The sequence below is a fragment of the Accipiter gentilis genome, chromosome 32 (genome assembly GCF_929443795.1).
Source record: "Accipiter gentilis chromosome 32, bAccGen1.1, whole genome shotgun sequence".
Taxonomy (NCBI): domain Eukaryota; kingdom Metazoa; phylum Chordata; class Aves; order Accipitriformes; family Accipitridae; genus Astur; species Astur gentilis.
The window spans coordinates 19,833,830-19,848,854 of record NC_064911.1 but is presented as its reverse complement, the minus strand read 5'-3'; the positions used below and the strand labels follow the sequence as shown (position 1 = coordinate 19,848,854).

Here is a 15,025-nt window from a genome sequence, read left to right as displayed (position 1 = left end):
CCAAAAAGAGCGAATCTTGTGCTGCTGTCTTTAAGCAATGCCACTAAAATATGTATTTCTGGTTGGAGTTGAGCACCCAGTCCCGATTCCTGATGCAGCCCCAGCACTCACCTGTGCAATCTGGTCACTTGTAGAATCAAAAATCTCTTTCCTGACTTTTTCTGAATGACTCTCATCCTCACTCCCCATTTCCCCAGCTGAAAAGGGAGGGGTTTATCATCACACAGTGAGCTCCAGCTGGGGAATCCCCAAGCTGGTAAGTGCTGGGAGTGGAAGATCATACAAGAAGAAAGATTTTGTTGTATACGACCCATTTCCTACATTCTTCTCTATCTGCTTTTAGCTATTTCAAAAGCAGGACGAGAGGGTCCAAACGGTCCTTTCAATCTGAGATTAGATATTTTCCCATATTTATGAAGTGCTCAGTTGATGTACAAAATTTTAAATATTCCAAGATATTGTGAGAGATGAAGTGCACTTGCTTAAAGCCCCTATTACTTAAGATTAAAAGGGGACTAATAGAGGAAGTGCAACAGAGTTTGGTGGAGGCAGGAGGTGGACAAGAAACACAACTTTGCCACTTCTGGATTTCTTAACCCAGAGGTTAGAATTTACTAGAAAAATATACATAGTCGTGCAGGTGGAAGATCCATGCCCAATCCAGTGCAAATGTACTTACTGTGCTAGTAACCGCCCTTAGGCACTCCATCTCTTATCACAAGCAATCAGCTGTTACTGCAAGAAAGAATTTAGTCTAACAGAACAGTAAGTGTAGGTTTTAGTGAGTTAAGTGTCAAGATAAGATACCTCTTCAACTGAATTATGGTTAGTGAGTTACATGTGGTCTTTGAAGTAGTTGCCATACAAACCAATTTATAAAATATTTCTGAAAAATATTAATATATGGCTTGATAAAGCTTTTTCTAACTATAATGTCCACATTAAGTTATTTTGAAACATAGACGTTCAGCTGTGGCATATCTACTGTAACCCTGTCCTTAGGAAAAACAGGAGCTGGTGCTCCTACCAAGTTCATCCACTTGCTATGTTAAGGTAAAATAAAAAGAATATTATTTTTTACAGGAAGGATGTGGAAAGGATAATTATTAAGGCATATTAAGCTATTAGGAACAACACCTGTGTTCCCATGATAACAATATTTCTCATGATAGAGGAAATAGATGTAAAAGTCCCTTGAGAGATCTCAACAACAAGCAGTACGAGAGAACCAGCGTAACGTGTGGATGGCAAAAAGTGAAGGTAAAGAAATGCACGTGACCTCCTGACATTAACTGAGAAATTATGAGTTCAAGGACTTTGTCCCAGAAGAATCAGGTTTCTGGAGGAAGATGAAGAGATATTTACTTATCCTTACTGTGCAATATGAATAAAGAATATAAACTAACATTTTCTACAGTCACATGTGCAAATGATGATTATGTGAGTACAGAAAAAAATGAAAAACCTATTCAGTCAAGAGTAAATATTATTTTGAAAACCTTATTTGAAAAATAAGGAAATTAACTGTTTTTAAGGAGGGCTTGGGTATTAAAGGAGGAAACTACTAGGTGCCATACTCTCCTCCCTTCCTCCTTTTATTATTTTAATTGATTTAGAAGATGTCAATCTATGCAAGTAATCAGAAACAGTCATGCTGTCTTCTCAATGCAAAGTTATTGGCTACTTGGCACTCAAGCTGTTTCTTCTAAATGCTTCCCCATGCCCTAAATCAGATACACATCTTCAGTGTTTTTTGATTCTCTTAACATCTGCCTGCATAACCACTGCTAGGTTAATCTAAGCTGCCTATAGTAACACATATTCAGCTACTGGCTTTATTCTTTTCTCTTTCTTAGTTACCATACATTATTTTCTGTGTTATCCTACACTAAATACTACAGCTTGCCTTGACTTTTGTAGTCCTAAACAGTAACTTTAGAGCAGTTTAGTTTAAAACATTTCACAAAGCCCAAAATCACCCTTGCTACCTTTGTAGACAAAATGTACACCTAGCAATGTGACAGCATCAATTCAGACTGGGGAGGGGATGGAAAGAGGAGGAGGCTGTTGAGGATTACAGCATAATTAAATACAGAGGAGCACGAGCTAATCCTGGCTTTTTCCACTCATTTTTCAGCAACTGTTTCGTTGGTGGTTGTGTAACAACACACCAGTGACGGTGTTTGTTCCAATTATAGGTGGCATACTCACACTTTTAGTGAAACAATCCCTACGCTGTTGCGCATTTCCAACACCTTTGTGAAACTGGCACCCTATTTTGGGAAGAGGTTTCTGCTCACTCGCCAATGCTCCAGTTAACAGTAGTGGTCCAAAGACATGTTACTAGGTTGCAAGTGGGATAAGTTGCTATTAAGGGGATGGAGCTGACAACCACAGTGGGATACAGCCTGCCCATTACTTCTGACACAGTCACTCCAGTGGAATACAGTAAGACTGGACAACCACACCAATGGGCCTTCAGGCACCTTTTAAGACGTTTTCAGCTGACAGAACCATCTAACATCTTTATGAATACTAACATCAGTAGATGCACCCGTACTTTTTCTTTCCCAAAGTGGCTAGTGCTGTTTAGGTGCGAAGAACCAAGTGTTCCATTAAAAATTTCATAAGCCACAGGTTCACCAACAAGAAGATCCTGCAGGTCCTTCTGATTAGGCTAACAGCTGCAGAAGTCTAAACACTACCTCTCCAGAGCTTAATAAGCTATTTACCAAGTCTAGGGGAAACTTATCCCTACACACACTCGCCACTTATCTGCGAGTTCTTCCTTTTCATTTCTATTCAGGCTCCCATGCTGCAGTCAATTAGCAGCAGAGAACTGTGAGGTTATACCGCCAGTCTGAAGATCCATCTCTACATGCTCCATCACACCCTACGCAGTTACTTAGCACTGCCTACTTCTGCCGTTTTCAGCAAAACGTGGGATCTAGCTGCTCAAGACACAAGGGTCCCTATGACTGAGCTGTTGCAAGAATCCCTCTCGTCAGCCACCTGCTCCATCAGTTGATAATTAACATCCCAGGTAGGTTCTCCAGAGCAATTTGACAAGGCAAGTTGGGACAGCCGCTCTCCATAGGTTCAGAAGGTTTTCCCACACCTTTCCAGGGTCTTGGGCTTCTCGGCGAGTCTCCAGGACTACAGCCGTAACCCCTCTACCTTCTGTACACCTCCCCAGAAACTCAGCCATGAACAGGGGAGATCCTTCCACTGGGTCAGGCGGCAAAAGAGTAAAATTCTCAGAAACCTCGTTACCGCATCTTTTGCCACCCTCCGCCACTGTCGACGACAATCAGTTTTAAAGCCTCTTTTCCCTCCAGCACTGTGCAGCCCTTGGCTTTCCCCTCTAACCTCCGAGACTCAACACGGTAACGGCAGAGTCCCCTCACTGTCTGGAGGATTGTCACAAAGCCAAATCCTCCCCGACAGCCGCTACCGCTGATGGTGGCACGTATCTAACCCACGTAGGTCTGGGTGTCCCACGGGGCACCTCAGAGTCCCTGGAACCCAGCGACAGAAACTCCTTCTACCCAGAAGTTGAGGCAAACTGCTTGCTCCCGTCTGCCAGGGTTGCTTTGGTTGGTTGTCTGCTCCCTCCAGAGGCCAAGCACGCAAAGGCATTTTGCTGATGATCTTCCTCAATTGGGAATAAAATTCATTAACTTAACCATAAAGAAGACTAGGGCTCATTAAGGAATCTAGGTGCTAGCAATGGCAGAAGAGGCTCCTCTCAGGAACCGCACGACACAGGTAGCCAAGCCCCATGACGCTCGTGTTCAAGACCAGCAAATAATTACGGCTTAGACTGGAGCTTGCTAAACAGCAGTCCCAGCCGACACACCGACTCCCCTGAAAAGAGGACGTCCCCCGTGACCAGAGGGTCTTGGGAGCAGCAGCCCCAGCCTTCGCTCACAGCTCAGCCATGCCACGGGCCCCTCCGCGCGTCACGAAAACCTGGTGAGGAGCACGGCCGGGCACCGCGCCGAGCATCCCGCCGCCCTTGGTCGTCTGCTCGCTTCATTCGTGACATCGCTCAGGTTACGGAGCGACCCGTAATGCGACAGCCTAACCTCCGCCAGGCTGACTACTGCACGCGTGTGCATATATATGGTACCCTACGTACATATGGCAAGTATCACGTCGATGTACGGCACTACCACATAGCACCACATACGTGCATACAAGCACACACAGCGCACCATCCCATGACATAACCCATCAGCAGTAACAAGTAAATGGCACAGAGCTCGACAGTCCTGGGTCACCAGCTCCTCCTCCTCTCACACAGGGAGGAGAGACATTTTTGCTTTTTTTTTTTTTTTTTTTGCCACATACTTTTTTTTCAAGTGGTGCGCCTGGACTGTATCTGCTAAGGGTTAGGGTGGAAAAGCATTAGGGCTGTCCAACCACATGCACAGCTGCCCCTGTTATAAGGTGAAGATTTGGAACAACGAACAAAAATCACATTTCAAAGTTTTAACCACAGAGAAGACCTCTAAGAGGGAAACATCTTACAGAACACAAAGTTTACACTTTAGCTGCAGGAAATTAATTTTTTGAATCCCTACTTTCAATTTTACGCTATGGGTAAAAAGCCAGCAGCAGTTCCCAAAGTTAAACAAGAATTATTCAAAATGTATCTAGAAAATAATCTTACAGATGGGGTGCCTTTCACAGCTTTACAGTCAGCAATCGTGCAGTCCTCTACCTGGCAGCTGCTGATCTGCCGCTGTTCTTTGCCGGGGGGATACAGACAAGAGAGCTATTTCTGCAAGCCCTTTCCCCTCCCCTCAAATAAAAGAGAAGCAAGAAGCTTCTCAGCAATAAAGCTGCCCAGACTGGGCTATGAAAGGAGCTGTAGCAGCGGACAGAGACACAAGGGGATGAAGTATATTCAAGGAAGGCAACGCAGCCTAGCAAGTAAGTAGAAGCCAGATGGTGTCGAGCTGGAGGGTTAATAGGAAACTAGTATTTAACTAGGAAATATCCTCAAAAACTCCACAGAGTTTGGGCTGAGCCAGACATGAGCCTGGGAGCAATAAAGATTGGAAGGAACCTCAGGGCAAACCATAACCAATTCTGCCAGGAACGGAGTTTCATCTTCATCCCACAGTTGAAGGCTCTGTTATACTGGAGAGCTCCAGTACAGTGAAGTAAGTTCCTTACAACAGCAGGGTATTCATTTGAATTTCTCCTTACCCTTGACCGTGCACTTCACGTTTTTCCCACATGCACGAGACTGGTTTTGGCAAGTATAATTTCCATAATACCTGCATCTCCAGCAAACATTCATTGTAATTTAATCATTAACCTTTCTGCTAGCACAGCTGAAAGAACAGACACCTCCTGCACTTGGACCTCGAGATCTGTTTTGAGAGCTTTCAGCCTTTGCAGAGCTGCTCACAGTCCGATTAACATGCTGAGGAAACCAATGAGCTAGGGAACAGTTTATAAACCTTATCCTGAAACATTACAGCAATCATGGTGCTTCAAAATCGAACCTTATAGGCATACAGAGACAGTGAATTCATATACTTTAAGATCAGTGGAGTAAGAATGCTGTATTGGTAGTATCTTTTCCTGAGTTTTTACAACAAATATTTAAAACCCATGAAGCATTTGGCACAATTACTTAGTATTAAGAAAACGTTATCCCTAGAATAAGAAACCAGTTCCATGTAAGGAAAATAGACACTATAATGACAGAAAAAAGTAAAAGACGACGCTTTCGCAAAAGCTCTGGAAGTTCAAATCTAGAGCAGAACTCCTTAAAAATCATGTAAAGCAATGAGGCCACTCCATATTTAAAGCCATTTTGTTTTTATCTATTGGGGTAGTCACTTTACATCATACCAAAAAGACTGTATAACCAATACAAGTGTCAAGAATCAAATTTTTATGGCACAAAAGGAAGTTTTCCATTAACCTGCTTTCAGAGTTGTTAAATACATAATTGAAGACAAAGAAACTAAGGCTACCACAAAATAATATTTGCATGGTGATGTTAGTCTTTATTCAGCTTCTTAACTGACTCCTCCAGTCTGAGGGTGGAAAAGAATCTTCCCATTAGTTTCAGTGATTTATTCTGGATGAAAAGATTCTTCCCCTACGTTTGACACAAATTTATTTTCTCATTTATATTGTTATTCAAAGTTCACATAAGCTTTAATGTTGTACCTTACAATGTATGGAATTCAAGGTTAAAATAAAACTCTACTCTTAACATAACCTTTGCTATAATGTAAAAATATTCTACATGTTTATCATATCAAGAATGTTAAGCATTCACTTTGGGGAAAACCTATTTTACGTATTTTTCAGTACAAACCCAACTGCGGCCACGTATCCCTGTTAAGTTGGGTGCCACCCAGTGTTCCACTTCTGCAACTACAGCCTGACTACTGTACTTGCAACACACAAGCGCTATGCATACAAGACAGTTTTCAACAACTGCAATTTTGAGATGCTGCTTACTTTTTATCTTTACTTCTCCCCTACCCCTCCACTGTGGCAAATTTACATCTTTGCAATAATGAGTGTTTTTAATTATCAAAATCAGTATAAAAATAGCAGCATGCTACTAGACATGAAAAGCAGATTCATCATGCATTATGAATTTCAATGCAGACTTCTGCCTTCCTTTTATATTATCAAAATCTTTTTAAAGTTAACATCAAGGCAAGGGGTATAATAAGGACAGACACTGCATAGTATGATTTGATACTAATCTGAACTGGGTATTTGTAGTTAATCAAAATCCATGATAATTACAGGGTAAACAATTTTTATTTCAAAATACAAGTTTAACTGGAATTGTAGTGATGAAAGCAGAAGAGGGAAAAATGCAGTCCTTTTACAGCCCACGTCACTGTATCTCGCTTACATCCAGAGGTAAAAGCTCTAATTGGTGAAGAGACAAAATATTTGTGGCGTTTCATTGAACCTTTGCAATAATCCAGCATTATCCATTTCTAAAGAAATATAAATACTTTAAAACAAACATTGAAAATAAATCCTTTTGATGTAACAAACTACACTCTTTACCAGAATTTTCAGTCTTCTTAAAAGAAAGGGACTTCACCCAAAAAATAATCGAAATATCAATGTAGAACAATCCTTGGAGGAAAAAAGTCGGAATGTAAACCTCTGCTCCAAATTAGATCTGAAAAGCAAAAACACCACACCATGTATTTTTCATCAAGCAACTCTGTCTCGAAGCTATTTTTCAACAGGAGACTTCCTGAATTCAGTACAGATCCATTAGTTTCAAATTTTCTTATTTCAATATTCCTACAGCTACTTATCACTTTGACGTCTTACAATAGCTTCATTATTAAAAGTATGCAGTACTAGAAACTGTTACTAGCTCCAGTAACCTAAACCTTCAGTAAGCTCAACCACTTGACAGGTCCAGAGTGCAATTTGCAAGAATCTGAAGAAAAATTCATCAAGATTTTGATATTTTTAAAATATTTGATATAATGCATCGTATGTTGAGAACCTCAAAAAAGTCAAAATAAGGTAAGCATTTAAAGAGAACTACTCATATTACCAGCTCAGAGAGGGAGAGAGGACTAAAAAGATGAAGAATTAAAACATAATAATACTTAGAACAGTCTATCCAATTAAGTTAACTCGGTAAGTTACTACTTATCCTCTCAGCCTGCTGACCCTGCACACATTGATCTCTCAACTGCAAAATAAAGCGCATCATCTTAAAAAACATGTCACAGCAGATTCTACTTCTGCAATTTACTGTATAATTTGAATTACAACAGTTTTACTACAACAATTTAAGAGTGTGTATGATCAGTTACTACGACTTTGTGGTAAGCAGTAACACAACTGATTGTGACAATCTGTAAATTCAGGATTACAGTTAACTTTAGTAACCACTATGATGCAGCTTTTTATGCAAACAAAAACGGAGACTTAAAGCCTTTGTTTTTTGAAAACCACAAACCCCTCTGTTCTTTCTGTAGTTGTTATTAGATAGTGAGGTTGTTAGGAGCACAGAGGAATCAGAAAGGTGAAACCCACCCGTGTTCATGCAATCTGCCAAAACACCTACGTGACCTGTTCCAGCAGTTGGTCTCCAACATAGTTTGCATCAGCAGTTTACGGCTCGCCCTGCCTCCACCGAGCTGGCCACAGCTGCCCTACCTGGCACAGGACCTGACCCACCAGCCTTTGGGCCTGCTCTCCGAAAGGTCTTTCTGGCCTGTTGTGCAGGGGACGCAAGGAAATCCTGCTATCCTGCTAAAACCTTCCTGTATCATCTACTCTGCTTTCCGTCACAAGCTTATCGTAAGGAGCTTACGCTTCAGAGCGCCATACTGAGGGCTACATTCAGTTCCTTCACTGTGAACAAACCCAGCTACATCTACCCTTGTAGCCATCGATGTGAGTAACTGCAACTCCTCGCGCACATGTCGATACGTACACACACACACACAATCGTTTGAAAGGACGCTGCTACGTAACTCTAGGTCTTTGGGGTCAAACGACCTTGATTTTCTTTTAGGCATCTTAAGGGTAAGGAGATGACTGCTCTCCATGTATGTTTTAATAGTATGACGCTAAGCATGCTATTTGCTTAGAGGTCAAATAGAGGATGATTGTAGGACAGAACAGACAACAGAAAGCTGGCGTGCGTATGTCCACACTGCTCTGAAGCAGTCCCTGAGAACGTGAGCTATTCTGAACATCAATGTATTATTTTACTTGCTCTAAAACAAGGAAAAACAGCTTATTGCCAAAGATGACGGCTTCAAGCATATGATACAAAATATAAGTTTACTACTTACGTCATCAATATCTTCATCATCATCTCCAATATCATCAAACTGGATTTCGTCATCGTCTCCAGGACCAAATGTGTCTGTTTCATTGATTTTAGCTAAAAAGGAATTTAGAGAAGTTAAGGAGTGCACTCACACCAAGCCAAGATAGATTGAATGTTCTTGCCCAATGTGAACTTCCAGTTTGAAGCGAAAACATTCTTACCATGTTCTGGAAGCTCCCCATACGCTTTCAGACTTCTGGCTTCATCTGCATTGTACTTTAGAATAACATCAGCCTTGTTATCCTAAATAAGAATTTATTAGAATTTATTAGTCATCTATGAAGAAAAAAACCCCCTCCCTATTAACCTTGGCAGACTAGTAACACCTATATTATTTGTGGAAGAATAACACCTATATTATTTGTGGAAGAGTATCTTGTTCCTCCTTCCCTCCTGTTCCTTTAAATGCTCATTTGTAGAATATCTTCATTTATTCTGGGTGATAACTTAATTTTCTCTTATTATAAGTAATTTGAAAAGTTCAGTTTCATGCCTTTGAAATTAATCTTTCTTCAGAGAATGGACATAGTGAGGTGTTTGGTGCTCAGTCAGAAAGTGTCAAAACTTCCTAGTTTTAAGTAGTTTAATATATACAGTAAATGACAGTATCTTGAGTGTTTTACAACTCTAATGTATATTTCAGAAGCAGAATCCATCTTCAAACGACTGATGACACAAGGCTAACAGTCATGAAAAATCATTTACCTAATGAAAATTTGACAACTGTTTTCCATTAACCTTTGCATTAGGTAAAATTATGCTACTCCATTTTTAGAAATTTAAGTAGAAACTAATCACTGATCAATGGGCCTCTTAAGGTAAAAGCCTAAACCTCAAGGCTCCAAAACTGATTACCAAATCTCCCTTATATCACAGGATCTAAGCATCAAACAGCTACAACTGGCAAAAAAACCCCACCACGTCAGGTGTGATGCCAATAAGCACCTTCACTCACAGCGTCTCAAGGTGCAATTTAGAACAACAAGTTGAACCAGGATTTGTCATCTACTCATGACAATCTTTCTGTAATACAAGGAAACTAAAAGCCATGATTTAGGATAACTAAACACAAACTCAAAGAAAGTTAGACAGGAATTTCCTTATGATGCCTGGTGCAATTTAACACTAAAGAAAGCTGTTTGTAAGATATTCTTCCCTGGCAAATTACAGTTAATTTTTACCTGGTAGTCTCTTAAGCCAACCAATATAATATCAGATGTATTTATCCAAACCTGAAAGAGAAAATGTATGTTATGTTGCAGGAATTCAACTTTTGCTGTATAATACAAGAGTCAAACAGCACATTTAGGTTTCGTGAGAGACATGAAACATTTCACTACAGCCACCATTTTCACTTTCTAACCAGTAAACTGGAAACACCCAACTTCATATTTTAACAGCAAATCCAAGGTCATAAATACTCATATTATTTCGCATGTTACGGAGCTATTACTAAGGTAAATCAAACTTCTTTGCAGGTCTTCTAGCTGACAAGGTGGTTAAGTCACAACTTCTGAGAAAACAGAAAAAATGCATCAAGACATCAGCCTGTGAACTGAGCTCCACAAGGGCAAAATCCCAAAGAAAAAAACTCTATGAAGGGAGTGATGCACAAGCACAGTGAAGAGCACAAGAAAATAAATGGCGTTGTTTCTAGTAACTGGCTTTGCTAATCTGTCAAGCCAAAGCCAGAAGCCTGCAAAGCAGGACTTGCTGATTTAAATGCACGAGATAGTCCTACCCCACATCAGCTTGATTTTTTTTGCAGATGAAATCTATTTCAGTCGAGATTTCCTTTCTTTTAGACACGTAGATAAGTAATGCTTTCTATAGCAAGAAATTAATTCTGCAGCATCTAGCATTTATCGATGCAGGTTATCCATTACCTTCAACAGCTTATTGCAGTTAGCTGGCAGGGCTCACACTGATACCAAGATACGTGTGTTCACTGGTCTCCAGAAAGAGACAGGTGGAACGATCCAGAGTGAACATAGTGAATGTCTGTTTTTGTTGGGAACAGACTACCCGAGAGGACCTCCTCCGTACCGTACACCAGCACAGGTTAGAAAGCTGTAACATCTGACAAGGGCAAGAGGGGACACCATCCAAAGACGGCAAAGTTCAGAATGCCAACACATACAAGATGGCAAAGTTAAGAATGCAAATACATACACCTGACTTCCCTGAAGGTACAAACTTGTGCAGATCAGCTTTGCACAAAAGTACCTTGGGAACCGATGAAGTGGACAATGAAATGATGGCGTCTGAGGTGCCTGCGGGGACCTATAAAGAAACCTTCCCAAACTGCCCTTGTTGAACTATTCTCAGGTAAGTCACCCAGTGAGAAGATGATAATTATTCAGTTCCTCCCCAATCAGGATAAGTGGGGTATCAAACCCTGACTCTTACTGGTTTGAGGAGATAGCATGCAAAAGAGGTGGCTTTGGACAACTCTTTTTACACCTTTATTTTCCTATGCCAGCTGTCGATGTTAAAAGAAGTTCTGCTAAGCTAAATACTGATCTAGTCCCAGATAGAACATGCTGATTTTCCAAATAGTCATCAAGTTCCCCATCTACAGTTAGGGAGCTTTTTAACATTTCATATATATAACTTTCTAGAATATGAAAAGTTAGTATTTCATAAGCAGACAAAAAAAATGTCTCCCCTGAAATATACATGTCTGAAGGCAGCCCTTCAACTACAAGCTTCATGCAAAAGCCAAAGACTGCCTGGCTTTGTGCAGGCAATACAAGGTATTAAGTACAGTAGAAATATTAACTTTTGTAACGAGCTATATACGTAAATGTTTACAATTACATATCATGCATAATGCCACTGTTCTCTATTGCAATGCTTCAGAATTACCTTTTTTCTTAGTTTCCCTCTAATATGACATAACCTCTTCACACCATCAAAACATAATGCCTCCAGTCTTCCATTGCCTAACATCTTGATCACCTGGGCATATTCTGAAAGAGAGGGTAACACATAGCAGAACTTCTAAACAAATACAGCTTCAGGAAGCAACCAATAACTTTTGCCACTGTAACCAAAATTTGCTGTAACATTTTATCAAATACGAACAGCTGAGAGGAGCTTCCATCAGCCACAGGGGCTGCTGAAGGTATCACAGTTTTTGCATCATTTATATTAACATTTTCAAACCCTGCTCATTCTTGGCTGCAGCCACGCTTTGGTTCCCTCTGAAATGCTTACTACAGGTAATTTTTAGAGATATCAAGTCACACTCAGAGTTCGAAAGTTTATGACAGCATCACAGCACCTGCCCTAACTGACGAAATCTCACGCTGTCACTGAGGGAAGAGGAGAAGGCGGCAGATCCTGTACACCCCACTGATACTCTGAACCCCTTCTGCAGAGGCTCTGTGGAAAAAAACCAACACTGTTCTTGAAAGGACACGTTCTGGTGTTCTCAAACTGTCTGAAAGGCAAGTGCCGGGCTTCAGCTGAAAACAATGAAGCTTCTCTCCAACACCCACCCTCAATCTCTCACTGCGTATTTAATCTCCTTCCCTCACCGAGTTCCAGAAATCACTACTGAAGTACTTCACACACACACAGGCTATTGAAGTTTGCAGCATAACATGTTACCATTCAACTAAAAAAAATAAAGCTTGATAAGAATTATAACATTATCTGACCCTCCCCCTATACTTGCCAGGAAAAAAAAAATTATTCTCAATTAGCCAGGTATTTCAATATTCTAAAATCTTTCCTTAGCACAAGTCAGTCCAACAAACCACATGAGACTATTAATAACTGAGAATAACATTTCATTAAGTAGATTTTGCTTGGGGGTCGAAAAGGATTTTAGGTTTTATAGGTGCATCAAAATCAACTCCTGTTTTTGCTTACAGCTGTCACAGAATACCAGAAAGAGGTTAAAAAAAAATTAGTTCAGTGGTCACTTCTCTTCCAGTGACTTAAGTCAGTACTTTTCCTGTATTTCTAACAAACCAACTGATTAATTGGTCCCTAGGCAAGTACTTGCACGTATGTGAGCAACCCCAAGAAAGTGGCACACAAGACGGGGTAAGGCAAAAGGGAGGTGAGCTCACTGTCCCCAAAAGGCAGTGGAGAGGGGAATCCTAGTCATCGCTCTCCAGCGGAGCCACTCTCGTGCCTTACTTTACCTGGCAGCGTCCAAGGAAGGGCCGTACCTATTGACTCTGTTCTAATAATTGTCAGACGCCCCAACCCAGGAGCCAGCTCAACCAAACGGTCAGTGCATCAGTGGACGGTGGAAGAACAGCGAGATGTACTGTTCTGCCAGGTCAGTGACTTCGGAGAGCTCGTCGAAGGATCCAAGAAACGTTACAGTTGGTATAGAACAGAAAGCGGGGCTGTGCATCCAAGAGACACCAAACAACTACAGGCAACGCTGAACCACGCCAGCTACGCTAGCTGCTTACAGACCTGCATGCAGAGCTACTCAAGGGACTTCTACAGAATGCTCACATACATTCTGTATTACACATGGCATCACAATAAGGTCAAGGAGAGGCAAGCTTCATTCTGAAGTGGTGAAGCTATTTAAAATTTCCCTTCTCCTAACGTCTTCCTCCTACACTCAACATGTCATTTAGAATTCAAATACGACCCTAGTAAGCATACCTCTTTATTCCACAATAACTTTGTATTTCTCAGACATCCAAATGTCATCTTTGCGTATCAACTTCCAACGCACATCTCTTACAGTATCTGACTGAAAACAATGGTATTGCCATACTATAGTTAAAAACTCACCTTGACCATCTTCCTTGAACACCAGTTCTCTTTTTTCTGATTCATTCTCATTCTTACCTCGTCGCCTATTTTTACCTCCTTTGCCTAAATTAAAAGGGGGGGGGGGGGAGGGGGAGAAGAGCACATGTTACTATCTCTGAATACAGTGAACAAAATGATCAGACTTCTGGGGGTTTCAGTGCTTGTTCTCTATATGGCTGTTCCAAGTAGCCTATGCAGATCTAGAGTTTTTGCTGGCTTTTAACATTCTTAGCTCTACATTTTTAACTGGGTAGCAAGGTAGTAATTAAAGGATTAGAGCCTCCGCTCTTCAAGACGCCCTGGTTGCTCTGGAGTGACAGCAGCCTCCAAGAAGGATTTGTGCAAGATCGCCATTTTCAGTTTTTTGTGACGGCTGCCACCAAACACCTCATAAATAATGGTGGGATAGCCCGAAGCGGGTAACCGTCGAGGAGCGGAAGAACCACTCGAGGGCTTCTGGAAGGTGCCGAAATCCCCGCGGTACTCAGAGGACAGCTTACGCCCCGAGCAAAGATGCCCTTTTTGAGAAGGCCCACACGTGGCAGCAGGATGAAGAGCTCTTCGTGAAAACCCACGAAGGCCGATCGTACCCCCTCCCCATCCGTCCCCCGTGAAAAGGCCGCCCTTCCCGTCCTCCCACTCCTCCCCTCAGCAGCGGGGAAGGGCAGCAGCACCCGTTCCCAGCCGCCCACCCGGGCCCCAGAGGCCTCCCACACGCCGCTGGGCCGCGCACGACCGGGGCGAGGGGTGGAGGGCCGGGCCAGGCCGGGATCCGCGCCCGGGCAGGGCCGGGAGCCGGGAGGGGGGAGCCGGCACGGCGGACCCACCGGCGGAACGGAACGGGACGAAGCGGGAAGGCTCCTCCGCTCCGCTCCGCCCCGCCCACGGCAACCAGGCCGCGCACGGCGGCGGGGCCTCCCGGGCCGGGCCGGGCCGCGCCCGGCCTACCTCGCTCCCGCTCCGGCGAAAGGGCCGGGCCGGGCCCGGAGAAGACCCAGCGGAGGGGAGAACGCCTCACCTTTATTCTTGGGCATGGCGCCGGGGGCTCCGCCGCGGGGAGGGGGCTGCGGGGGGGGTTGCGGGCGGCTCCCGTCAGGCGGCGGCGGCTCCTTCCTCACACGGCGGGGGCCGGGGCTGCGGCTTCAGACTCGTGCGTTCCGGCCGCTGGCGCCCACAGCGCCCCCTAGCGCTCCGGCGGGCTTCCGAACGCCTTACGGGCTTCTGCGCAGGCGCCTCAGCTCCTACCCGCCAAAACCCGCCCGCTGCCCCCGGCTCCGCCTCAGGTGGGCGGGAGGTGGGGAATAATTGAGCGGGCGCCGCGTCATTGGTCGGGACTCCGCGGTGGGCGGGTTAACGGCGGCCAATCGGAGG

At 43.1% G+C, this 15,025-nt stretch overlaps 1 protein-coding gene across 1 annotated transcript; it reads right to left on the bottom strand.

Moving 5' to 3' along the window:
• Nucleotides 1–5,899: 5,899 nt before the first annotated feature.
• Nucleotides 5,900–14,805, bottom strand: EIF1AX (eukaryotic translation initiation factor 1A X-linked). The gene is made up of 7 exons (XM_049835039.1): nt 14,673–14,805; nt 13,634–13,717; nt 11,732–11,835; nt 10,045–10,095; nt 9,025–9,106; nt 8,826–8,917; nt 5,900–7,180 (listed from the first exon to the last, which is right to left on the bottom strand). The coding sequence occupies exons 1-7, from the start codon at nt 14,686–14,688 to the stop codon at nt 7,175–7,177; spliced, it is 435 nt and encodes a 144-aa protein (XP_049690996.1). The 5' UTR covers nt 14,689–14,805; the 3' UTR covers nt 5,900–7,174.
• Between the last annotated feature and the right edge of the window lie 220 nt (nt 14,806–15,025).

What these genes read in the sequence shown, in the direction of transcription:
- EIF1AX (XM_049835039.1), bottom strand. An exon ending in GTTCAAGGAAGATGGTCAAG is followed by an intron (nt 11,836 to 13,633) that starts GTGAGTTTTTAA and finishes CCTCTCTTTCAG; the next exon opens with AATATGCCCAGGTGATCAAG. An exon ending in TGGGGAGCTTCCAGAACATG is followed by an intron (nt 8,918 to 9,024) that starts GTAAGAATGTTT and finishes ATTCCTTTTTAG; the next exon opens with CTAAAATCAATGAAACAGAC.